This window comes from Pelecanus crispus, chromosome 1, assembly GCF_030463565.1.
Source record: "Pelecanus crispus isolate bPelCri1 chromosome 1, bPelCri1.pri, whole genome shotgun sequence".
Lineage (NCBI taxonomy): Eukaryota > Metazoa > Chordata > Aves > Pelecaniformes > Pelecanidae > Pelecanus > Pelecanus crispus.
This window is the reverse complement of record NC_134643.1, coordinates 127,354,911-127,380,631: the sequence shown is the minus strand read 5'-3', so window position 1 is coordinate 127,380,631 and position 25,721 is coordinate 127,354,911. Positions and strand designations below refer to the sequence as shown.

General features: G+C 51.2%; 1 protein-coding gene across 1 annotated transcript; it reads left to right on the top strand.

The window, feature by feature from the left end:
• The first annotated feature begins 363 nt into the window (after window positions 1-363).
• LOC104037011 (cystathionine beta-synthase) lies at window positions 364-25,063 on the top strand. The gene is made up of 16 exons (XM_009490807.2): window positions 364-544; window positions 2,359-2,513; window positions 6,546-6,652; window positions 9,109-9,243; window positions 10,680-10,759; window positions 11,976-12,107; window positions 13,374-13,443; window positions 14,717-14,808; window positions 15,907-16,032; window positions 17,064-17,148; window positions 18,772-18,877; window positions 19,469-19,540; window positions 20,810-20,944; window positions 21,503-21,611; window positions 22,353-22,437; window positions 24,969-25,063. The coding sequence occupies exons 1-16, from the start codon at window positions 533-535 to the stop codon at window positions 25,061-25,063; spliced, it is 1,596 nt and encodes a 531-aa protein (XP_009489082.2). The 5' UTR covers window positions 364-532.
• The last annotated feature ends 658 nt before the right edge of the window (window positions 25,064-25,721 follow it).

Sequence of the window (25,721 nt, the reverse complement as noted above, 5' to 3'; positions counted from 1 at the left end):
TTGAGCAGTGGCAGGGAAGAGCGCTGGGAGGCAAAATTTGCCAGGAGAGTTTTTGTCGGCTGCGGGATCCAAGCCGTTTTGGCATGACCGCCCTGCACCCTCTTGGTCTCTCGCTGCTTTGTGGGGCCGGGGTTGGTGTCTGCAGAGGAGAAAAGGCGGCTCAGGGCCTGACGTGGCGGTGGCCCAGCGTCCCCTGCCTGCCATGCCGCTCCAAGCTTCAGTCGCGGGGCCAGGCGGTGACAGGAGGTTGTTGACCTCCATCTTCAGAGATGCCCAAGTGCCTCTGGCTGAGAAGAAGGCTCGGCTGCACACTGCGGGCCATTTCAGCCCTCTGCTATGGCTACAATAACGCTGCGGTGTATTTCCGTGTTTCAGGGACAGCCCAACACGCTGGGAGCGAACCGCAGCCCCATCTTCCCAGCTACTGGGGAAACCACCGGCAAAGCCCAGCGCTGACCTCAGGTAGTCCAGCCGTGCTGCTTCAGAGAAGCTCCTGCCAAGTGGGTGAAGCGAGCAAGACAGCGGAAGGAGGATGGCAGAAATGGTAATCAAGGCTGCCTGTGGGCTCACGTGGCAAGCCACAAATGAATTAGATAATCGGAACGCAGCCATAACAGCGTGCTGGTTGCTCGCCCGGCCGATGTGAGTCAGCTGGGCTTCGCAGGCACTGCAGGCAGCCCAGGTGTCGAGGAGGGGCAGAGCGGTGGCTTTATGGCCTGGGATGAAGGTGATGCTCCGCAGACCTGTTGGCCTCTGCTATCTGTGCTGCACGTGTTGGCTCCAGCATCCTCCTGTCAGCTGCCTGAATTCCCTCCCTGGGGCAGTAGATGGACTGGATTTCCCACATCCCATCCCCTCCCCTCTGCAATGGCAGCAGGCCTGGTCCTTCTGCAGGTCCTCTGTGTTTAGAAATGAGGGACTTCTTCTTTGTGTCACTTCTTTGGTCCTATCAAATTTCAAAATTACGTCTTCTCAGTCTGAAGTTAAATGTAGAAGGAAGGTCCAACATCATGCCCTTGAGAATTTCTACTACAGTAAAGTTAATGAGAGCATTACATTTGCTCTAATTGCAAAAGGCACCACCGCAGTAGTGTAGGAAGGGGTATAGTGTAGTATAGGGCAGGCTATGCTACAACAAGCAGGTTAAGGCCAACTTCCATCATCAATCGAAGTAAGACCCAAGTCTTTAACCATGACCCTACTGAGCTCCAAGGTCCCTTTATTCAACAAAGTCTGAATCAGGGCAAATTCATTCTGTGAACAAGCCAGAAAAGAAACTTCCAGTTACCAAAATCATGTGTCTTCTCTCCATGCAGCTGGTTTCCTTAGCACAAAAGGGTGGCTGATGAATTGCAGAGGGTCACACCAGAGAAGGTGACACCAAAGCTCCATGTAACCCTTGTTTCTGCTATTGGTCAACAGCAAATGTTGAGAAGAAACTATAAAACCAGACTCCTCCTTTTCTCTGCATATGCACCAGCAATACAGAGAAACCAGCACAGCAAACTGCCATGCTCACAGAGTGCAGGTACCATTAGGGCCAGTGTGTTTAAAAGCCACTAATGAACTCGACCTTTGCAAACTTGTTTAACCCTTTTCTGGTTCCACTTTTACCTGCTCTGCTCCTATAGTTGTTCCTCATAATTTCATTTTGCCTTATTATTTGGTGCAGAGAAAAAAAAAAAAAGTGTTTCTCAGTCACCTTCTCCAGATCCCCCAGGATTTACAGCCCGCTTTCACCACCAGGCACCAGTCTCATTTCCAGTCTGATGAATCCTCCTCTATTACACAGCTATTTAAGCTGGTTTACTGTGGAACTTGCTCTGTACTCCTGAGCACTTTTGCTGCCCTTCCCTGATGTTTTGTTTCTATCAATTCTCTCTTTTCACTTTTAATACACTCTGATGTCAGAGTAGAGGTGTCTTCTGGCCCTTTGAGGCCCATTAGCACCATACAAGTATTCTCAAATTATTGCTCGGTAGACTTACCTACAGTTTCTTCACTGCTAGGGTGAAAAATACTGCTCTTGACCAAATAATGAAATACAGAGCACCAAATTCTCTAGTGGAGGGGATGCTTCAATGTACATTAGAGCAGGGGAAGACTTACTGGAGATGGTGGCCAGGTGATGGTTTACCATGTATGTGGTTCAGTATACCACTCCAAAAAGAGTGATGTGATGCATCCGTAGAACCAGGTTTCTGAAATGCCATGGTAGGGATGCCCCATTCAGGCTGGCCACCCTGCTTTCACAGCCAAACATGGAAGTTGTTCCTTGCCTTCAACAATTATTGCCCAGGTGCCTGCCTGTCTGCTTTTCCTCCCAGGTGACTGTGGGTCTCTATTTCCACAACACAGGAGCTGACCAAGACGTGCCCGCTCATGAATGGCAGTTGCGTGGGAAGTCAGGAAAGCAAAGCCGACAGCACGTGGATTCTTCCCAGCTTGCCCAGTAAATGCACATGGACAGCTACAATGCCTGCTACCAAGTCTCCACACTCCTGTATGCCCTTGTAAGTAATTCTTTCTTGCTGGTTATTTCAGTGTGTGGGAAGCTCAATATCTTTTTCTGAAGATGAAGTTCTATTGCTACACCAGGATGGTCATGACCAGAAGTCAGTAGTTTGACCATATGTTACATTGATGATGGTTTAAGAAGGCAAAACCCACCTAGTATCTCCTCTCCAGGAAGAACTTTCTCACTCCCTTTAATCTTGCAGAAAGATGTGGCTCAGCTCTGTGTTTTCCAGCACACATATGAAAGCATCTGCTAGTTCAGGGCATCTCATTTCAGAAGAATTAAGGTTAAGATATTTCAGAGATAGATTTCAACCAGGGACTTGTATACTTCTGCAAAGTGGACTCTGTGAGGTCTGGTGTTGCACAGCAGAAGTGAAGGCACTCCCAACTGCTAGGCACTCAAGGAGATGCAGCAATGCCTTTCCTGGCTGTAGTGTAATGCACACATACACCCCAAAGCTGTTGCACCCATCCTGTTGTACAGCACAGTCAGTAACAGCCATGCGGTCATCAGTCGAGGGCTGCAGTTTGGCTGCCCTTGTTCACTCAAACAGTCCGAGGCTGTGTGTAAGAAGATTTTAAAATACTAGCAATGTCTTCACTGATGGCTGAGAGACCCTCACAAAACCAGGTTACCAGGGCCTGGACTTTCAAATAACCAGAAAACGGCCCACGCAGAGATTTCCCACCCTGCGTTAGTGACCCAAGAGTGCAGTGCAAGGCAAAGTGATTGCTCTGAGTGGCTCTTTTCCTCACAGCAGCAGGCTTCCTCCCAGGGTGAGATAAGCCTGCCAAAGTGTCCAGACTGGACTAGATGAGAGGTGCTTTAATGGCTCAGCAAACCAGACCCAGACAAGCTATTAAAGATAAGGCTGTCCTATAAATGTCAGGGGAGCTGCGGACACATCCCTGCTGTGCCAAAGATGTAAAACATGAATTCAGCTCCAGCATGTGAGGAACTGGGGCCCATGGGAGGTGCGGCACTGCTCTGCGTGGACGCCTGCCAGCGGGGAGCTGGCTGGGGGAGCTCCGTACAGCGTGCCAGGCAGGACACAGCCGGAGCGCAGCCACCGGCATGTGTGCAGCCCAGAACAGCCTCCAGGTCTGGCCTGTGAAGGAGGAGTGTGCTCCACAGCCTCAGAGCCGATCCAGCGAACATGCATGCAGGCATTCACCCAGTGCAACCCCTGCAGCTAGCACCCGAGGACAGGATGAGGTCTTTTCAGTCAAAATGATGTTTTGGGTTTTTTTTTTTTCTCAATTATGCTGAACAGGATAACATTCTTGGTTTTTAGCAAATTAGCATCAGGGTGCCCCAGGGCAGCAAGGCGGGGCCGCTGCCAGGGCCCATGCCACCCCCCAGCCAGGAGGGGGGCACCATGGGGGGCACCGGGGCAGCCTCAGCCCTCGGCATTGGGCACCTCCCTGGGGATGGGGTCTGGCCGAGGGGGCCCATGCAGCATCGCTGGGGCAGGAACTGAAACATATCCCACTGTACAGCAGTGAAGAAAATACACTGGGACACACCACACTGTTTCTTTTACTTTGCAGAATCGCATGGAGGGGGTTTGTTTGTTTTCTCTGCTCTGGGTAAACCACAGATGGCAGCTGATGTAGCAAAAATCTCTGGACTTTCTGAGATTCCCATGTGAAATCTGATTGAGTTTTGGGAGTAGAAGCAGAGAATGGGAGAAGACAAGATGTTATTTTAATTAAGAATATTATTTAATTTTTTCCAAAGGTACAGAGCTAGACTAGTTCTGATACCCCTTGAGCCAATTCTGACCCACTATAACCTCAGCAAGAATCACTTGGTTTGCCAGGGCTGTTTTTCCTCCTGGACATCTTACGCAATAACATGCCATGAACAAAAGCAGAAATCTTGGAGGAAAACCATCCTTGTCCACTGCGATCCTGAACTGATACCAGCAGCAGCAGGACCAGAGTGACCCCACCACATCTTTTAGGACCACCAAAGGCATTTGCCACAGATTCTTGTATCCATAGTCCTGCCGCCTTCAGGTCCATGCACAGAGCTCGCTCAGCTGGGGAAGGAAGCTGACCGTGCTCGTCTTATTTTTGTAGTGAAATATGGTAGCGATTAGGAAAGGAATTTGATAGGAACTGTCGAAAATTTGCCCCAGGGTGAGAGAAAGGCTATTCTTTTTGGGGATGGTAGCTGGTGGCAATGCAAAAGAGCAGTCCAGTTTCTGGTTCCCACCTTCGCCCTCCCGGCAAAGCTCGCCCCAGCATGCAAGGCAGCGCAGGGTTGCCTTCCCCTTCCCCGTCCCCTTGCCAGGCTCCACCACTGCAGACCCCGGAGCCGCACAGCACCTTGCCGTGCCACATCACGCCTTGCTGGGGTTCAAAGGGCACGGTAGCATCTTGCTTACCACAATTACTGGCTGAAGGTAAACAAATGGCCTTGCTTTCTTCTCTCGAGCTGACTTCCTGCAATCTAGATGTGTAATGTAATACACAGGTCACTCTCTTGAAAGCCAGGCTTTAGTTAAACACCGCCTGAAGGAGCTGGAGTCTCCTTGTGCTCAGCCCGACTCAAATTCTTGAGCATTTTGGTGGCTTTTACAGCAGATGGAAAATAGCTGCAGCTGTGGGGGAAGCTCATTTATTGAGTTATTGCCTCACATTTACCAGCACTCAATAGAGGTTGTAATGTGTGCGGTAACACTTTCCATGGAGGGAGAGATAACAGCACACGTGTAATACTTCATCATTTCTGGGCTTGAGATATAAGGAGGCTGGCTCCTTTCGGTAGTAAAGACCTGCATTAAACCACTACCCCTGTATTCTTGCAAAGCAAGAAGTGTTTATATTGCGCTTGCAAAACCTGGAGGGACGTGCGTGTCTTTAAGTAAATCAGCATGTCATCCCTGCACCATATGGACTTTCTGTCAGCAGACAGCCATCTGCCTGGCCACGATAGCAGACAAGGATAACTTGGGTTCAAGGTTCAAAGGATGATAGTAGGCGAGAGCTGTGCAAAGGAGAGCTGAACAGCAAGGGAGTGGGGCTTTGTCACCCCACTCAGAGAGGGACGTGCTGGCTATCAACCAGCAGCAATACGTTTGTGGTCCCAATAAACACAGCCCTCCTCGTCAATCTTTTCCCTCCGTCTTTTAAAAAGTTCGAGGACACTACTTCCCTGGCTGCGTGGCAAGATGTGTTCGGTTGTGTGTTGGGCAAACAAGTCTTTTTCATTCTGGTTGCAATTGCTGTGACATGGTTCTTGGCTACTGCCAGAGTCTGACACAGACTAGCAGAACCAGGAGGCTGGATTGCACTGATCAAGAGCTCAGTTTAATTATTTGCAAAAAAACCTCCACAGTCCCCTGTGGCTTGGGCCTTTCTGATGGCTTGGAGCCATCCTTGCAAGTCTGGGAGTCCCGGCCAGGCAAGCAACAGTTGGCCTAGAGAGAGCTGAAAATGTGAAAAGCAGAGGTGGTGCTGGGTAGGACGGAGGAAAGAGGAGGAGCCTTGTATTGTACATGGCCTTCTGGCTTTCTCACCTACTATGTAAAATCCCAAGGCTCATCAGCTCTTCGCACTTCACTTAGTTATAGGTCTGGCCTAGGGCCTTCCAGAACAAGACATTTCAGAACAGCCCTGAATGACAGAATCATAGAAAGCTTTGGGTTGGAAGGGACCTTTAGAGGTCATCTAGCCCAACCCCCCTGCAGTGAGCAGGGACAGCTTTAACCAGATCAGGTTGCTCAGAGCCCCGTCCAACCTGACCCTGAATGTTGCCAGGGATGGGGCCTCCACTACCTCTCTGGGCAACCCATTCCAGTGCTTGACCACCCTCATTGTAAAAAATTTCTTTCTTATATCCAGTCTAAATCTATTCTTCTAACTAGCTCCTGCTGCCATTAATTGTCAATGGGGACCTTTTCTCTTGAATTTGGGGTGTCCCGGTAGCCTTGCTAAAGTTGCTTTTATCTTGGTTCATGTCGCGTAACAGTTGCTTTGATTTGACATAATTCTTTTTTTCTTCTGCATTATTTCAGGCCAGAAGAAACAAAGATCTTGCCCAACATCCTGAAGAAAATTGGCTGCACCCCAATGGTCCAAGTCAACAAGATTGGGAAGTCCTATGGGCTCAAGTGTGAGCTCTGTGAGTGTCCCCTTTCCACCAGGTTTTTCTGTGCCACGAGGTGAGGGTGAGGGGCGGTGTTGGAGGGGGGCTTCAGAAGAGGCTCTGTGGAGAGCAAGCACAGGTGGGGAGGGCCAGATGTGGCACGTGTTGGGTACTCCCACTTATTAGGTTACACTACAGTCATTTGTCGGACCAAACAGGATGGTTTCAGGCTGCAATGAGCAGGGAGCTAATGGTAGTGGAGGCATCTCTTCCCAGATAACTGCAGCATAAGCTCAGAGAAGAGCTGGGCTGAATTTGGGAATGAGTGGATGGCACCATGGCAATGGGCAGGGATGCTGCGGCACCCAGGGTACCACGTGGCGTGCACAGGAGAGACTGGCCGAGCCTTCCCAAAACGTGGTGGCTGGAATGGGGTGCAGTGCACAGTGGGACCATTCCCACAGCCTGCCCAGGCAGAGGGGGCAGTTCGGGCTGTGGGGGACACATGCCAGCGTAGCCCCTGCCTGCCAGGCAGAGCTCCCACACAGCGGGGACTCTGCACCGGGGGCAGCGACAGCTTCCCTTGGGGACCTTCCCAAAACACAGCCCTGGCAGAGCAGCGGGGGGCTGCAGGCAGCTGGGTTTATCAGCAACACGTGTGCCAGACCCTGGTGCTAAAAGCCAGGCCAAAGCGCTGGCTGTGGGGCCAGGTTTTCTAGCAGGAACCAAGTCCTCCCTCTGAGGGCATGTTAGCACAGCACTGGTGGTATCTCAGGTAAGGGTTCAGGTAAGGGTATCTCAGGTCTAGTCCCCTACATAAATAAGGATGATATGATTAGGCTGTCTCTGTGTATATGGACTTTTCAGTCTCCTTTCCTATACCTTTTAACCCTATTTAATGAATTTCAGCCAAGCTGGGCAGAAGGACAGTATGATTCAGGCAGTAAGATTCATGAGTGTCACGTAGCTGGGTAGGAAGGAGAGATTTGATGAGTGCTGACAATCAATAAAAGGGCACAGCGGGACCTTGCAGTCCTATGTGACAGCCCGGAATCCACCTGGTAGCCAGCATCCACCGGGCACATGGCCACACGGAGAGTGCTGTGCTCTTCGACCAGATCCCCTCTCAGGATCTGGGACCCTCGGGCCCCTCACCCTGCAACCTCCATGTGGCACCACCCCTCGATTCCAGGAATGAGACCTCAGGGGATGGTAGGGGACCGTGGAGCAGAGGTGGCAGAGACAGGAGGACAGGTCTGCAATGTCTGGTCCCCCTCTGAAGGAGTCTGTCCCTTGGAGGATGTCTTGCTGGGACAAGTGCCTTACGGGAGCGTGAGGATTTGGTGCAAACAGCAGCGGCGAAGCTGGGGAGACCCTGTTTGCTGGGATGGTGTCTCCCTCCCCTGGCGCAGCAGGGGAAGGAGAGCAGGACAGGCAGAGCAGCTGCGTGGGCCTCTCTGAGCTGCAGGTCAGCACAGAGCCTCCTACCAAACAAATATACCAAAGCTTGCGGCGCTCCCGCGTCAAAGAAGCAGTTATGGTTGGACACGATTACCTTGTAATCTCTGTGCCTCCAGGGATCTCAGAGTAGCTGAAGTTTTGGCACTTTGCATTGCAAATGTAATGATAAGCACAAGATTTTTTCCCCCGTTGCTTTGGCTGCTCAAGTATCTGGCTGATTTGTCAGCCTGAAGTAGCTGTCTCTGCTAGGATGAAGTGAATGACACCCTCAAAGTACCCATTTTGCCCTGTTGTCCATAAAACAGAGCTCAGTACCATCAGTTCAGGTGCAGACGTTCATCGACACCTTGGTGGGAAGAGTCCTGCCCTGAGCGCTAGCAGTGTGGAAGGCCTGATTAGGAATAAGGTGTGCCTTGCAGTTTGAGCACACCTTGGAAAGTCTTTGTTAGTTGGGTTTTTTTTGGTAGTTCAGCGAAGAAAGCATAATTTTGGCTGGCACTTGACAGTATCCTTTCTATTGTTTGTTTTTCTTTATGGCACCCCATTCGGGACTACACATCATCCCTACAGAAGGGCACCTTTTTAGACACCTGTTAATAATTGCCATGCCCCAGGAAAGATCGTGAGACCTGGCTGTTAACCCTGACAGTGCCTTGCTCAGCAAAGAGACCTCAAGGCAGGGCAGCAAGGTGTATCGTACCCGTGTGGGATCTTCCACCTAGCAATCACTGTATGTCCAGTTGATTTTAAACCCATCCTGCACTTACCGGGCCTGCCCGCTGCCTTCAGGGTGCTGAAGGTAGACGAAATGTGGTGGAAAGATGGACTATGGGCAGGTATGCTGATGGGTAATCCCATGACAAGCTGTGGCACCCTGTAAGCAGATGGAGGATGCACTCTCCTGAGCAAAGGACTGTCCCACAGGGGAGGAATGGGTGTCCTCAAATGACTGCAGTGAGGGCTGGGGGAGCAAGGAGCTGGTGCTCCCAGCTGCAGCTTGTCCCTGATGGAGCCTCCCCTTTCATTTCCAGTGGCAAAATGTGAGTATTTCAACGCGGGGGGCAGTGTGAAGGACCGCATCAGCCTGAGGATGGTGGAAGATGCAGAGAGAGCCGGGATCATAAAACCAGGAGACACGCTGATTGAACCCACTTCAGGAAACACAGGTGGGAAGGGCAGGGATGCTCCCTCCGCTAGGGTACCGGGCAGGGTGGCATCCCTGAGGGGCTGCGGGAGGGGCAGGGATTTGAGGGGCTCTTGCATTTGCAGTTACAAGGTCAGCTTGCGGCCCCGCAGCTCGGGCTCTGTCCTCCCCTCAGCTCCCCTCCCAGCAGCCGCGGGAAGCCCGGAGTGCTGAGGTGCCTTGTTGCTGAAATTTCCGAGGGCCTGCGAGGGTCCCACTCCTGTGCAGGCATGCATGGCAGGTTGCCTCATGGCAAGGCAAACAGCCTTGGAAGCTGGAGGAGCCAGGGCAACCCCAGGTGTTTTCAAGCTGGGAAACTCTTGAATATTCAGAGGATCCCAGAGAGGGTTTTCCTGATGGGATAGAAGATAAATATTTTTTTTTTTTTTCCTTGTCACTGTCATCCTGCTCAGGCACTAGATTATGATGGGGTATGACATGAGGTGGGGGACAAGAGAGGAGCCTTCCCCACTATTGTGCAGCCTGCACAGGACCATCAGTGCAAGTTTCCATGTCCCTTTGCTGCTGCCTGCACCAGTGTCCCTGCCGTGTCAGGGACGTATGTGTGCACAGTGTGCTTTCCTGCAAAAAGGCACAGCGGGGGCTGTCGAGGTGCTCTGGACAGAGTCGAGGCCGTGTCCCTCACTGCGCTCTCCTCTGCTGCACTGCTGCAACCTTCCCCTCACTAGCCATGCGGAACAGGGCTCGTCTCTAGGAATTTTGCCCCTTACCAGCCCTCTTGCTCCAGGCTCCCCAGAGCCAGCCCCCCCTTTCCCCGGACACCCCCCAGACACGGGGACAAGGGGACCGGTGTGCCCGTGGCACTGTTGCCCAGGTGGCTCATGCTGGCTCCCTGCCCAGCCGGGGCGGCACCATGTTCCCTGCAGCCTCTCGCAGGGACACGCTGCTCTGGCCTCACCTTCCTCCTCTAGCTGGGCAGCAGCTGGCTCCATCCATCACCCCCAGTGAAACTGGAGCAGAGGTCCCCTTCGCCTGCGCGCCACGGGGTGACGTGTGCAGCTTTGTGTGTGTGTGTCCCCAGCTGAGAGCGTTTGAGGGGGAGGGAAAGGCACTCCTGAAGCAAAATCACCCCTCTCCTGTGTTTTGGAACACAAAGGAAGAGGCCTGAACCTTGGTGAGGGGAAGAAAGCACTCCCCAGCCTTGCCATTCGCTCTGTGCCACACTAATACTGCCAGCAAGAGGGACACTGCAGCTCCCCTCGCCCATTAGCACATCCTCCTGCGCTCCCTGGCACGTCCCAAGAGGCTCGTGGAGGATGCCCTCACCTGTCGCTCATCGGTGAATGTTTCTAGGTTATGTTCACTGGCAGGAGAGAGAGGAACGTAGGAAGCAATGCATGTCTGTCGACCTTGCCAAATGCTGTTGTCAACCAATTCCCTTTCCTCCCCACCACCTAGGAATCGGGCTGGCACTGGTAGCTGCAGTGAAAGGTTACCGCTGCATCGTTGTCTTGCCGGAGAAAATGAGCATGGAAAAGGTCAGAGTTCTGTATGGTATTACCCCGCAGTCGGGGAACATCTCTTTCCCTGTCTCTGTCTGCCTCTCCCTTTCTAGAGACGGAATGCCCTCTCCTTTAAAAGGTAACAAGCCTCGCCACACACACTGACATAGCGTTGTAGTTATTCAGAAGATTTCCTCTCAATGAAAAAAAAAGCACACTGTGATGGCTTGGCTGATTATCTAGCATCAGCGGTGCAGCTGGGCTCATGTCAGCCCAACACGGTGTGTGGCTGCAGAGAAATGGAGCAATATCTGCTGTCTGCGAGGGCAAGGGCTGGATGGAGCGGAGGAGCGGGAGGCAGGGCGCTGGGCCTCAGCTGCCGGTCCTGCTAACTTCCCCTCTGACATCTGACATGTCACTTGGTCTCTCTGTGTCTCTACGGTTTTCTTTCACCTGGAGACACTTATGGTTGTCTCAGCCGCTTTCTTGAGATGGTGGAAGTCAACCGTCCCAGCGGTGGCAGAAATCTCTGCCTTGGGGAGCCAAAAGTCTCACAAACTGCCCAGCTGAACTCATGCAGTGAAGCCAGACCTGGACCCTGACTTGGCTCAAAACTGAGCCCTTCTCCAAAGCACCACCCTCATTTCAACCTAAATCTCACTTAAGCTCAGTCTGGATCAGATGCCACCTCCAGCTGCCATGGGCTTCATCTCCAGGCACCCCAACATTCACCCAGCCTTCTCTTTTGACCTCCTCTCCCCCGACAGCCACATCTGCCAGTGGTTTAATACCCTAGGGCTGATTTGTGGTTGCTCCTTCCCCATGCTTGGTGAGGGGAGAGAAGGGACTTGGGGCAAAGACAGCTTTAAGACCTCCTCCTTGCATGCAGGGGCTCAGACCACAGCAGGTAGGAGATGCTGCTCCCTGCCCCGGTTCCCTCTGCCCCCTTCTCCAGGCACCAAGGAGCAGCACAGCATTAGCTACCTCTGCCGTGTCCCCAGCCTGCCCTCTGAGTAGGACAGGGCACGAGGCCAGGCTTGAACCCGTGTGCCAACTTCAGGCAGGAGGCCCTGGGTGCCAGGAGGATCTCGGAGATAGTATAACCGAGAATCGGACATTGTATCTCCAAATGCCAAATGTCTCCCGCATGCAAAGATCCTCTGGCATCTGCCGCTTCCATGAGCCTGCGGGTTCAGATTACCATCGCGACGTGGGATCAGTTGCGTTACATCTACTCTCTTCCCTCCCAAAGGTCGATATTCTGAAGGCGCTGGGTGTTGAAATTGTGAGGACCCCGTGCACCCGCTTTGATGCCCCGGAGTCTAACATTCGTGTCGCCTGGAAGCTGAAAAGTGAAATCCCAAACTCTCACATCCTGGACCAGGTAAACACTTTCTCCACTGACTCTCTTTCCAAACACAGTTTCTAGTGTGTGCTCCAAGTCTGCCTGTGTTCGGGGGCTTCACTCAAACTGGCGATGGAGGCAGATTTCATCAGCGTTTTATGGCATTTGAAACTTAATCTCTCCTCTGTAAAGCACGGGGTGGCAGAAACAAAGTAAGGGACACTTCCAAGCCTGTAATACTCATGCCAAAGCCTGATGTGAGTAAGGCTAGGTTTTCTTGCACACTTGGAAGATTCTTGCTTCAGAACTCTGACCTGAAACAATAACTTTTTATGCCTGGCTAGCAGCCTCTGTTCTGCCTCAAAAATAAGCCTCATGCTGTGAAGGGCAAACATCATTGATTCACGCCAGTGGTTCCTGCAGCACTGGGTCTTGTGGAGGAGGGCACTTCTCCCTCTGGTCTGACCCCGCTGCAGGAGGGGATCCCTATAGTGGGTAGGGAGCTCCTATAGTGCAGAAAAGTCAGGAAAGCCACAAATTTCCTTTCTGTTAACAAAAAGGGAGCTCAATGTCTGAATACGCTTTTCAGAAGCAGCCTGGTCTACGGATGTGAACACGGGGCTGCACACATTTCAGTGCTGTACCTGTGTACCCCCTGAGGTAAAACCCCTCTGTACAGGTAGGACAACTACTCTGGCCCACATTTCCCAGCCACCTTGCTGCATTGCCAGCCACAAATACCCCTAAATGACAAAGCAGCTCCTAAAATTATATATGTGATACTTGAAAGAAGTTTTCTAATAAGACATTTGAGGAGGGATTTTGTTTGTTTTCTGAGCTTTTGGTGAGTATTGTGGGGCTGTATTTTCAACTTTTTCAAAGTAACAGAAAAGGCTAAAAATGTTCCTTTCTAAGCAATAGCTAAAATACTGAGGACCTCTCCTGTGTCCAGCAGCTGGGGCTTTAACAAAACCACCAGATCCACAAAACCTGGCAATGCAGCATATGGGACAGCTGCACCATCCCCACACCAAATAGGCACCAAGAACCAGAGAGGGAGTGTTGGTGGGCACGTTTAATCTTCCAGTGTGAACAAATCCTAAGTGTCCTTAGAAACCTGTCCCAAAGTGACAACCAGGAGGAATACCTGTGACCTGGCCAGGCTGGGTGGCAGGGCACCCCCCGCCAGGGAGTGGAGGGGGCAGTTCCATACTCCGCGTAAAGCTTGTCAGGAGCTATTGTTAGTTTGGTATTTGACCTATGCTTCACACAGTAATTCATGCTGTTCTCCGTTGAAATAAACAGTACCGAAATCCAAGCAACCCCCTGGCTCATTACGACACCACAGCTGAGGAGATCCTGGACCAGTGTGAAGGTACCGTCTGCGCTGTCGCTTCCACGTGCTGAGGATGTGCGTAGGGCTATAGCCCTCTCTGGGAGGCTTATTTTACATCATTTATTGATCTAAATATATAGAAATGGCCAAAAGGGCCCTGTAGGTGAAAGCACCTTTGATAATACTGACATGCAGGGTGTAGCAACTTCACATAATCCACTCCAGATCTATCTAAGCCTGCAGGGCTTCCCTGCTATGGCCTCCCATTTCAAAAGCCAGAGGGAGGAGACCAGAGGCTTAAGAAATTCAGGCTGTACCCTAGGAGGACAAGCCCATCTCTCGGTGGCTACAACATCTCTGCAGCCTGTCAGCTGAGAGCACAACCTGGCCCAAGAAGCCTCACTGGGGAATACAAGTCCATCAGGCCGTGGCAGGCTGATCCAGCACACTCATTTGCAAATTAAAATAGACTAAAACTTCGCAGTGACATTTGGTGTGACGGCTGGGGGAGGATAAAGGATTATCCCAGTCCATGTCTGTGCAGATAGAAGAGAAATTTATTGCCAGTACTGGGAGCACTGCTAAATGTAGAAAAGACTCCAAGGTTTTAACTGGAGAGCAGTTATCATAACAGTAAAGCAGTCGGGTAGCAACAGGAACAAGAGACTCCCAGCCTTCCCTCCACTACAACATCTAGATTTGCTCCTACTGGCTGCCAGCAATGATAAAATAAATCCCTTTACCCAGTGCAGTTGCAGCACAAGGCTCTGAAGGCCTGACTCTGACTCAGCTCCTACCCGTCCTAAATCAGTGTAATTTCACTGATGTCAGTGGGGCTACATCTGACTGACATGGGTGCCAGGGCAGACCTCTGCCATCTCTCCACTGTGGATGCTAATGCTAGCTGGAAGGTTGTGCCTGTTATTGATACTGTGCTGCTATTGACATGCGTGCTTTGCTTTGACGTGGTGCGGTTTGAAAGGGCTGGAAACGCTGAGATCCTCCCTCCCCCTTAAGCCAGTAGATGCCAAAGACGCAGAAATCATGGAGACCACTGGGAGATCTGGAGGTCACCTTCAGCCCCCTGCACTGAGGCAGGACCAGCTGTGCTCGGTTCCTGCAAGCTCATCTGAGCTTCTCCACAGGACCACGCTTTGGCCGCCAGCATGACCCCTGCCTATCCTTTCCACACATGGGGTTCTAGCAGCTGAGGGACGCGGGCTGTGCATCTGCGCAGGGCCTTGAATAAAGGCGAGAACGTGCTGGAGGCCATGCCGAGTCCCTGCAAGCCTCTCTCTTCCCTGACCTGCAGGCAAGGTCCACATGGTGGTGATTGGGTCTGGCACAGGAGGCACCGTCACTGGCATCGCCAGGAAGCTGAAGGAGAAGTGCCCAGAGTGTAAGGTAAGCTGGGAGGCAGGGCTGCCCGCTGGGAGTCATGGCCCCCCTGGGTTTTCCTGCTTGTGCACGGCTCACCTGAGCTAGCAGTTGTTGTCTCCACCTATTTGTTTTTTCACAGTGAGCTTGGCTTTTGTTGGAAGCCATTTGGTGTTACGCTCAGCTTGACCTACATCCATCCGAGTGCCTTAGAAGTCAAAGGCTCCACAGCCCCATTACTAATCCCACCCTGCCCGGTGCCCTGCCCTTTGCAGGACACTGTCAGATGTCCTCTGCAGAAGTGGCTGGCCCAGCTGACAGAGTTTCTGCTCTGGCAGCTCCACGGGGCTGGGGGGAAGACCGTGCAAGTGCTTCTCATGTGCCATTGCAAAAGCCTGTGTGCTGTATGGTTGACACTAGTCATAGCTGCTCATTCTGCAGAGCCTGAGCTTCAAGGCAGACTGGGGGCTTGATGGTTACTGCCTTGCTGGTGTAGCCAGCATGTGAGCGATCCCTGATCCACCAGAGGCAAATTGAGATGGTGTGGACCCAGCCACTGAGGGACCTGGGCATGAGATAACATTGCTGACTGCTCAAAGCTGCGTGTGGAGCAATGTCACCATCCCTTCTTAAGCTGAGCGCTGAGGGAGGCAACCTCAGCCCCGACATAAAGCTATAAGCAACCAGGGAGGTGCCACTGTCAGCCAGCACAGCTAGATCCAGAAAGGATGTCTGTAGCCATGGGTTTCCACAGGTTTGAGCTAGCTGGCTGGCTTTGCACTGGAGCAGATTAAGGAGCACTCACACTGTCCTAAGGGTTGAGTTCTGGAAGTAGCAGGCTGTGCCAAAGGGGTGATGACAAACACCTTGAGAGTGATAACAGTTTAAGCTACAAGTCACTTCTGCAGCACCTAAACACTACCCAGGATCTATGTAAAAAGCCAGTGGGAAACAGTACCCTTTTACCCTGGAAGCTCTCCATGCTGCCAGTGGATAGGAATATTAATGAATACCATGGGAAGGAAAATGTTGCTAATAAGGGTGTTTGCTATTTTTCCTTTGAATTGTGTGTTTGACTATTTCTGAACTCCCTTTGTGGTTTAACAAGACTTCCTTCTCCCAAAGATCATTGGTGTAGATCCTGACGGCTCCATCGTCGCTCTGCCTAGTGAGATGAACAGGACGAACACCACAACCATCGAAGTGGAAGGCATTGGGCATGACTTTATCCCTACTGTCCTTGACAGATCAGTAAGTAAATGTGTGATGAGAGGCCTCTGTCTGAATTTTGCCTTTGTGTCCAGCCTATTCCCAAGTTCAGAGGTAGCCTGCTCTGGCATGCAGCTGTGTCCCAGCCCTAAGGCTACTTGTGTACCTTCCCGGTGCAGAACAAGCTGTTGTGTGGGGGTTGGGACCCCAGCACTAAAGCATCTCTCTGAGTAAATCTGATTATAACTGACCTACAAGGAGAAGCCAAACACAGGGGCAAACAAAGAATATGCCACAGTACCGGCCGCCTCAGCTCAGCCTCACCAATGTTCAGAGTGTGCCTCTTGTACTATGATCACACAGAAGAGGTCAGTGCTGAGGCTGCTCTTCATCACGCTAGCATTTCCTGAGCCTTCACTGCTGTAGGCACCACATGCACGCAGCAGAAACCCTGCACCATTTATGGGTTGGAAGACAAGATCCAGGCTATGTAAAACAACAGATCATGAACCTCATACAGCTTCTTGTCAAGTTTCTTCTTTGTGTATCAGTTGCCACCAGGCACAGAGCTTTAAAGCCCTAACTCAAGCTGCCTGTGCTCCCCCAGCCTCGTTCTTAGAAAGGTCCCCCACAGCCTCCGACCTCAGATTCTTTCTGTTTTCGGGTCTTGTGGTAACTACGTCTCTGCTGTCTGCACACGGCTTTAGAGTTTTGAGCTGTAGTAACGTAAAACTCTTTTTGTATTTGGATCTGATTTTGCCTGGTAAAATCTTGACCATTGATGTAGCCTAGCCTGGGACATCATGAACACTACATCCTGACTCTGGACCTCTCAGACATCCTTAACTCTCCAAGGAAAGGGTGCTGGCTGGAAAGGCTAGAGTGGATGCCTACAAGCAAGGACACATCCTCCGGACCAAGGATACCCTGACAAATGCGTTTGTTTTCAACAAGTGTGGAAAGCAGCTCAAAGCTGCCAGATGTTGTAGGCATCAGCACCATGGCATGCCTCACAGGCTCGGGACAGCCTGAAATAACACTTCCAGAAACCAACCTTCTTGCTTTCTCCTCAGGTGGTTGATCAGTGGTATAAATGCAACGACAGAGACTCGTTCCTCATGTCTCGCAGGCTGATTAGAGAGGAGGGATTATTGTGCGGTAAGCACCAATGACAACAGTTGCTTCTCTTAACAAACTTTTTGAACCTCATCCTTTTGGGACCAAAATGCTTTGGGGTAGGTGCTCTCTGCATTTTGTGTCTGCTACATTAACAGGGCTGAATGGCCGAACCCTAAGCTGGTGTGTAGGTCACTGTAGACTTCAGATGTGTGGCAGTGAGTCCGTGGCCTGGGATCTGACTCATCAGCCGCAATAATTATAGAAGCAATAACTCTCCCCTTACTGGAGCACTTTTGCACATGGAACTGGATCTTCAGGCCGAACTCTGTGCAGTGTAGTGTTACATGAGATGAAGAGAGGATTAATGGGACTCGGGGCAGGACAGGTGGGCTAAAACTGTCGCTCTGCTAACAACTCTGCGAGGCTGTACTCTCTGTCGTTGAACGGTTGCCACACTAGAGGTGCCAGGTTTGGACCAGGAAAGTCTGAAAGTAAAGGGAGTGTAAGATGTTCTTACTGAGTGTTTCTCCCTGTGCCAACAAGCTGTAAGTGATCCCAACGGCTTTCCAAAATGAACAGGTGCCCTCAGACAAACCCTGCCTGTACCCTAAGAGCCTCTACATAGCGTCAGTGTTTTTCAGCCTTCGCTACCACCAAGCTGATAGCTATAGGTTTGCGTCCAGGACCAGACAATATGTAGGCTTGTGGTTACAGCTGATAAAAGTCCTGAGTGCTCACATCCAGGGAGGTTTGAAAAAGACCAGGCCATTTGTAATGAAACGCTTAAATGTTGATTTAACCTAGCAGGCACAGAGTCACCATGTTTCAACAGAAACCACTTGCTGAACTCAACTGTAATTTGCAAATAGCTTCATGTTCCCTGAACTGCATTTTTCAGGGCCTTTCCCCATTTGTTTGAAAAATGTGACCCAGTGCTAATTAACCTGCTGTAAAATACGTGCTGCCTTGAATGCAGTGTGTAATTGGCACACAGATAGTGGAATGTGTTCGACTTCAGTACTCGAACTACCGGTGGAAGAATTGCCTCTGTAAAGCAGGGACCTGCTTTCCCTACGTGCAGCAAACCACATGCGTGCACACAGACACACGGAGTGCTTAAGTCTTCCCATCACGTTGGCCTGGTATTCCAAGCATGAATGTAATGTTTATGCTTTTTTCAGTTTTTACAATGCATTTAAAGCTAATCTTTGATAGTCAAATATGTCAGCCAGAAGCTCTAGATTTGGCATGGTCTTCTCCTTACCCAAAGGAAGGGTGGGTAGCGGTGGTATGAATGGCCCTGTACTGAACCTTTCCGCCCTTGGCCTTGCCCTCAGAGTCATGACAAGAAGAGGTTCATGAAGTTCATAAGGTGACTCCTACGTTGCCTCATAAGCCCATTGTGAAGAGCCACCATATGAACACATCCCTTCAGTCCCTACCTCTTCCTGACCCTAAAACCTAGGGGTGGGGCCGATTTTCCTCCCACTCCCAGTGTCTTGAGCTGCCCTGGTGTGTATGAGGTGCCACCTCTGCTACTGCTTGGTCTCAGTGCCCCTGCTAGCATTAGACAGGGCAGCACTGTGCCCTGCACACCAGGACTGTGGCCCTACACCCTGGGCAGCCCCAACGCTCGTCTCTCTCTTCTCGGTGCGCATCCAGGTGGCAGCTCAGGCAGCGCCATGTCCGTCGCCGTGCGGGCTGCCAAGGACCTGAAGGAAGGTCAGCGCTGCGTCGTCATCCTGCCCGACTCTGTCAGGAACTACATGTGAGTTTCTCACTTCCTCGCCTGCTTTCTGGCAGCGGGGTGGGAGCTCCCATAGCCTTCTCCCCACCCTCTCTGCACATGGCCCAGGTTGGGGCCATGGGGCCCTTCAGTGACACAAGCTTAGTTAGCACTGCTGAACCCAGGTGGTGCGAGTTGCTGGAGAGCCACCCCAATAAGTCTGATAGCATGGCACTCAGAGTGAGCCCAGAGCTGGGAGTCTCCCTCAAGCAACTCACAGGAAAAAAAAAAACCAAACCAGAGAGAAATAGCGTACTACCGTGGCAAGCACCAGGGGCTGGGTGTTGGGACACTTGGGTTTTATTTCCTCTTGTCACTGACTTACTGCACGGAGCAGGAATCAGTCAAGCTACAGTTTTTGAACTTGCATGCCTAAAGTTAGGAAGGCAAATAGCTGGCATGCTTCTAAGAGTTACTGAGCACCCACAGCTCCCGTTGACCTTAAAAGGGGCTAAGAGCAGCCAGCTGCAAAAATCATGGGAGCCCCGGGGCAGTGCTGCGGTCTAGTGCATGAAACAAAGCACGACTTCTTCTGGAAGGCTCACAGACTGACTCTTTGTTGGTGATTTCTAGGTCCAAATTTTTGAATGATAAGTGGATGATAAAACATGGTTTCCTAAATGACATCCAGGAGCACAAGCCTTGGTAAGACAACTTCCGCTGGTATAAACAGTGCTAAGGGAATCAGCTTTCTGAGTCTGGAAATTATTATCTTCAAAGGAAATATCTTTTAGTATTTAGAAAAAATGCAATTAAGTCCAGATCCCTCTGGGAAAGCTGTAATGTCAGCTCCTCTCTTTTGAGTGGTTAGATATTAGTTCTCCAATCAAACTCTATAAAGAAGCCATTTCTGTCTTGAAGCTGCCAATCCCCTCCCATGTGGCAGTCGTTGTCCAAGCCACCTAAACCTTGCCGAGCAGAATGGCCAAGGTGGACATCTAACTCCCCTCAAACGTCCTTTCTCTACTCCGCAGCTGATGTTCAAAGGAACATCGGGCTGGCGGGCAGGTGGGTCCCTCCTGTAGCAAGCACCCTTTCAAACAGCTCTGGAGGTCTTTACAGGCAGGGAACAATAAATTTTCACTTTCCAGAGCTGCGGGCCAGAAAAGATGACCAACTCAGCTGTCTCTTGCACAAGCTGTCTCTTGCACGCCATTGGGAAAGAGCCCCCTCAGAGCAGGGAATCACAAACTGCTGATGTCAGTTGACATGTGGCTGGGCAAATTCTGGTTGTTTAGAAAGCACCGAATCTCACTTTAAAGACAGCAGGTATTATTGATGTCATCTGTTCATTTGGGTTACTATAACCAAAGGTTATTGCAAAATATTTCCTAAAAACTTAGTACATTTCCAAGGCCTCTCATGCCTGGTTAGAATTGCTCTTGGCCCTTCCAGCCTTTAGCATTGTCCTGTCTTTTCTGCAAGGACAAAGGGCTGAGATGAATTGGGAGTTGCCTGTGGTCCCCAACAAACAAGCATAGCTTGTCCCTCGTAAGCCACATGAGCATCTCTGCCAGACTCTCTCCTGGAGGAGCTGCAAATGCTGCATTTTGAGGACCAAGGATACAAACCAAAGAAGTAAAACTGGTAGGCCTCCACTCCTGAGCTTGAAGTGAAGCCCTCAGTAGCTTCCTTGGATTCGGGGCAGCTCAGCACCTTGCCAACTGCTGGCCTCAGCCCTGCCTCTGGAGTTGTATGAACACCGGGCATAGGGAAAGCTTGGCTTCAACAAGACCTGGCCATGGTGGACTTGTAGCATTACTGCTTTGGGGATAGGAGTGGGGTGAGCTTTGCAGGCAGGCAGATTATCTCCACATGATTGGTCTCATCTCCACTGGCATTGCCTCCCTGAGCAAGGCCCACCACCGCACAGCAGAGAGTAACAGCTTGGTGCTGCCATTTGTCTTTCAACAGGTGGTGGAACATCAAGGTACAGAAACTGAATCTCTCAGCCCCTCTCATTCTCCTCCCAGAAGTCAGCTGTCAAAAGGCAATTGAGATCCTCCAGGAGAAGGGATACGACCAAGCTCCTGTTGTTGCTGAATCGGGGTAACTATTTTTACTCATTACAGAGATGGCCATTCACATAGGAAAAGCAGCCATGATGAAGCTAAAGTCCCATTTACCGATCCAGTGATGGGGCTCTCGTGTTGGATTCTGTGATGCATATTTTTAAAATATCATCTGCCTCCTTGTGAAGATTCATCATGAAAACTGACTGTAAATGACCTAGTTAAAGTCAAAGCCAAATCCAGTGCCCACCAGACTCAGCAGAGGCTGGATCAGTGCACTGCCAAGGGGAGGCCAGAGGAGGGGTGAGGGCTGGGTGAGAAACCCACACAAAAACGCAGCTGGAGAGCTCTCAAGTTTTCCTTCTCCTAGCTGCTAATCCTGGACTGCAATAGCAGACTTTAACTACTGTTAAACCAACAGCTTGGTGAGGACAAGGATCTTCTTGTCCTGCTCAGATGGGGAGAAAGCTGGTGCCTCCCACTGACAGCAGCAGAAATTTAGTCACTGACTTCAAGGGGAGCAGTTCAGCCCCTACAGAAAACGTGTGCCCTACCTCAGGTCTGACCCTTTGGAAAACTCCCTGTTCCCTTACAGACTTATTTTGGGAATGGTGACCCTCAGCAACACCCTCACCTCGGTGCTGGCTGGAAACGCACAGTTCTCAGACCCCGTTACGAAGGTCATCTACGACCAGTTCTCAAAGGTACCACTAAGGCTGTGGCTGGTGTCACCCACTGTCCAGGGACAGGGAGAGGTGCACCACCACCCTGAGGTGTGAGAGGAGCTGGGAGAGGAGGACAATGAAAAGACAGAGAGGTGAAGGTAGAGAGAGGTGGGGAGGGCGATGGAGACAACATGGAGATGAGAGTAAGGACAGGCACCTGCAAAAATGCTGCTGAGCCTGTGGGGTTCAGACACGGGAGCTTTCATGCCAGGAGCAAAGCATGTGAATGTCCACCCCCAATCTTATGTTATCAGAGGATTTCGTCCAGCTGGGGGATCAGCACCTTCTGAAATCAGAGCCCAGCCATTGCCAGGGCTCAACAGGGCTGGGGCAACAGGCACGGGCTCTGATGTGACACAGGGCAGGTCCTGTGGGTGTGCAGGGAAGGGATGTCTGGGTCAGATGGCCATCAGTGGTCCAGAGATGGAGTGAGGTAAATGGATGGTGTTTTAGGGGAGCTGGAGCCATGACCTCATGCTGGCCCATGGAGGCCCTTTGGGCTGGGGGGAGACAGCACTGTATTTCAGCTACAGCAAAGCCAGGTTTGCAGGTTACCCGCATCCCCTCCCATCTTCCCAAAACAGTGCAGGTGGGTGAGGCACACCTGATCCTGGTCCAGGTGGGTGCCACCCTGCCCACTCACGGCTACAGTCAGAGGGTCCGCACCACTGGCCTTTAAATGTGAAGTGAAACGTAAAACGTCTCTTTTGTCCTGTTTAGGTTGGCCTGGAGGACACCCTTGGGAAGCTTTCCTGCATCCTGGAGAACGACCATTTTGCTATCATTGTACACGAGCAAATGCAGTGTAGGTATCTGCAGAAGCACTGTACAGGCTTTGCACAACTGTTTGAGAGGGGAGAGGGAAATTCTCAAACTGAGCTTGGTAGATATCAACGCAGGTGCCCCACATGGGCAGCCCCTGAGCCTTTGCAGGAAGGATTTCTGCCCCCTGGCTCTGCAAAGCCCTGGAACTGCCAACTACTCATCCATTTCCTTTCCTGACACCACAGGGATGAAGGGAGGGCAGGAAAGCCTTAACCACATGAGCCTGGGACCAGCACACTACTGGGTGTGTGTCCTGCAGGAGCAGTTCGCAGATCCTGGACATGGGAGCTGTGCTGTCCCCCCATGCAGGGGTGACGCTGAAGCACCCATCAGCTCCATCCCCTCCCATCATCTCATGGTTTCCCACGGAAACCCACTTTTGGGGATGGGAAGGTATTCATTATGGGATTTCATTTAGTCCCCTCTGACAGCCAAGGTGGACTGTAGGCAGCAGCATGGGGCACAGTGCCTTCGCTGCACTACACAGCTGTAGGCTCAGGCTTCTAGTACTCGTTTAGTCTCTTGACCTTGAATTCAAATCACTGCCTTCCTGGTTGGGGGCAGCAGAGGAAACAAGGGGGAAGTTAGGGATCTCCATAGACTTGGTAGCCCAAAGGCAAGGTCGAAAGGAGCATTTTGGGCACATTAGATAAAGCTTAGGTGGAATTCAGGCATGTAAGTGCAAGGGAACAAACTACACAGTCTGCATCCCACTGCTTAAAGACCTTCTGCTGTGCATGCCCCAGAGGCTGTGCCATCTTCTCTGAACACCACTGTTCCCACTTGCCACTCCTGGAGATGCAGCCAAGAGACGCCCTTGTGCCTGTGTGCCCCGAGGGGACTGGGTAAATTGATCCGCTAAGGGGCCTCTTGCACTGGGTGCTATCAGACACCTACCCTGGACGTCCAGGGTAAGTTGAGAAAGCCGAAAACAAATGTGTTGGCCTGTGAGCAAGTCCTGGCGGCAGGGGCGCATGAGTTGGGAGTCAGGAGGCACAACGCATACTGATGTGTGCAGCCTGAGGCATCTGTGCATGAGCCTTATCTGGACCATGGCTGGGTGTAGGGTTGCTCTCCCAGTTCGGGAGCACCATTAGACTAGTCCAATACATCAGCCGCACCAGCAGCTTTGCTTTATTCTCAAGCCACTGTACAGCCACCCCTTCACCGGTGAAGCAAACCTGCTCAGTAGAGTCACGTGCAGTAGGACCACGTTAGCGTGAGGGCTGCTGACACAGTGATGGCAGCAGGGATCACACCTTGTTGCTCCTTTGACCAAAACAGGTATGGTGGCAGCTGCTGTTCTACAAATCTCACCTAAGACACCTTTCCAGTAAAATTATACCGTAAAACTTCTAGAAGCACAAATGTGGCCTTATCTCAGGGGAGCTGCTTTGTTTAAAATGTTAGCAACACAAAAAAAGCAGTCAGGAGACCCATGTTTAGGTCTTCTAAATTAGAGCTGAAGGGTGTAATTCTGCTGATTTGATGGGATTACACATTGAACATGCAAAGCATTCCTGTGGTGAGCAACACGCAATATTGCGCTGTATTGACTGCCAGCAAAGGGCTGCCTGCTGAACTCGGCAACCTCCGAAACCCACCGTGTGCAAACACCCCAACCCCTCTGCTTGTATCTCTGTGGCCTGCTGCCCCGAAGCCCCATCAGCTCTAAAGCTGACTTGCAAGTCCAGCCATGTTCCCACGAAACGCTGTAAACAAAAGTCTCTCGGTCGAAACTGCCTTTGATGCACAGTTCCAATTCTCTCACCAAAAATAACACTAGGCAGAATTTCCTTTCTCAGCTATGTAGTCATAAAACAACGAAAATCTATTTTGTATCACATTTCAATATAAATTAAATGGCATCTGCAAATTAAATGGTACACACCAAAAAATATCAGCCAGCTGTGTGCAGTGCCTCTTGCTCTGGTTTTTAAACAACACCCGTTTTCTTTTCCAGAGCTGCTGTTTTAATGCTGTCACAGTTACCCCTTATTTATTACTTTCTTCCCACACAGACCTTCAGAGCTTGCATTTTATCTCGTGTTTGGACTCTGGTGGCTAGTTTTATTTTTATTTAAGAAAACATTTATCAGATAGTTAAAGCAATTGGTGCAATGCTGTTTTATTAATGGTGGCATAGGACCTTATGAGAACAGAGCAGAAAATGTCTCACTGCTGCCCTTAAAGAGTCTCATTAGTTTGGCCTGAAAAGTTTTGTGGTGATAGAAGCGGGACTGGAGCAGAGGTTGGGTAAAAACAACTGGGAAATTAAGTTTCCTGCTCTGGTAAAGGGTGCATTATTTGCAGCTAAAACCTCCCTGACGTGATCCCAGTAACCTGACCGAGGCTGCATCAGTCATTTGTGTTGAGGCAGAGCAGAGACAGCTGCTGTCCCCATCAACATTTTCTCTTAATAAATGAACAGCAGCCTCTGGACAGCTGTGGGGTTTTTTTTTTCCTTCTTTTTTTTTTTTCCTGCTAAACTGGAATTTTCTGTGCTTACAGTCAATGGAAATGGCAGTTCCTTCATGAAGCAGATGGTGTTCGGTGTGGTCACAGCGATGGACCTCCTCACCTTTGTCAGCAGAAATGAGAAGTAGCAGCACAGCAGCTTGGCTGCCCCCACCTCCGCTCCTCCGGCAGGGCCAGCTGCTCCCCCGGAGCCTGAACCACCCGGCCAAGGGTGCTTTCTGGTCTAATCCAGCTGATAGTTTCTCAAAATGACTAGGTGAAAATTGTAATGTAATAACCATTTGTCCACTAAATGCCAACCAGAATATCACTAAAGAGAAGATAACTAAAGAAATTGCGTTTAATAGCCATGTGTGGTTACACCGAGCTTCCCAGGGCTGGAGAGGTAACGTGGCAGGTAGGGACGGGAAGGGGGTGGCAGTTACTGCCCAGATTTTAGCAGGTGGGGGTTTTGGTGAGTGTGCTAGCGGCGGGTACCTATGCACTGCCGGTGTCAGAGCTGCGCGAGTCGCCCTGGTCCCACCGGGGCTGCAGCCTGTCTCCGCCATGAGAAGCCCCAGCCTTCTTGAGGTCTGGGGGCGAGCCACATCACAGCTGCACCCTCCTGTGCCTCTCCACCCCTTGCAGGGAGGGCTGCAGGCACCCCCCAGGAGACCCTCCTTCTCACCCCCAGCTCCGTTTGGGGGCCAAGGAGGCGGCTTCTTCCTCCCCTCCCCAGGGGCGAGCGGGAGAGGCAGGGCCCCAGGGGAGCGATGAGGATGGGAGTGGGTGGGACGTGGCACCCTG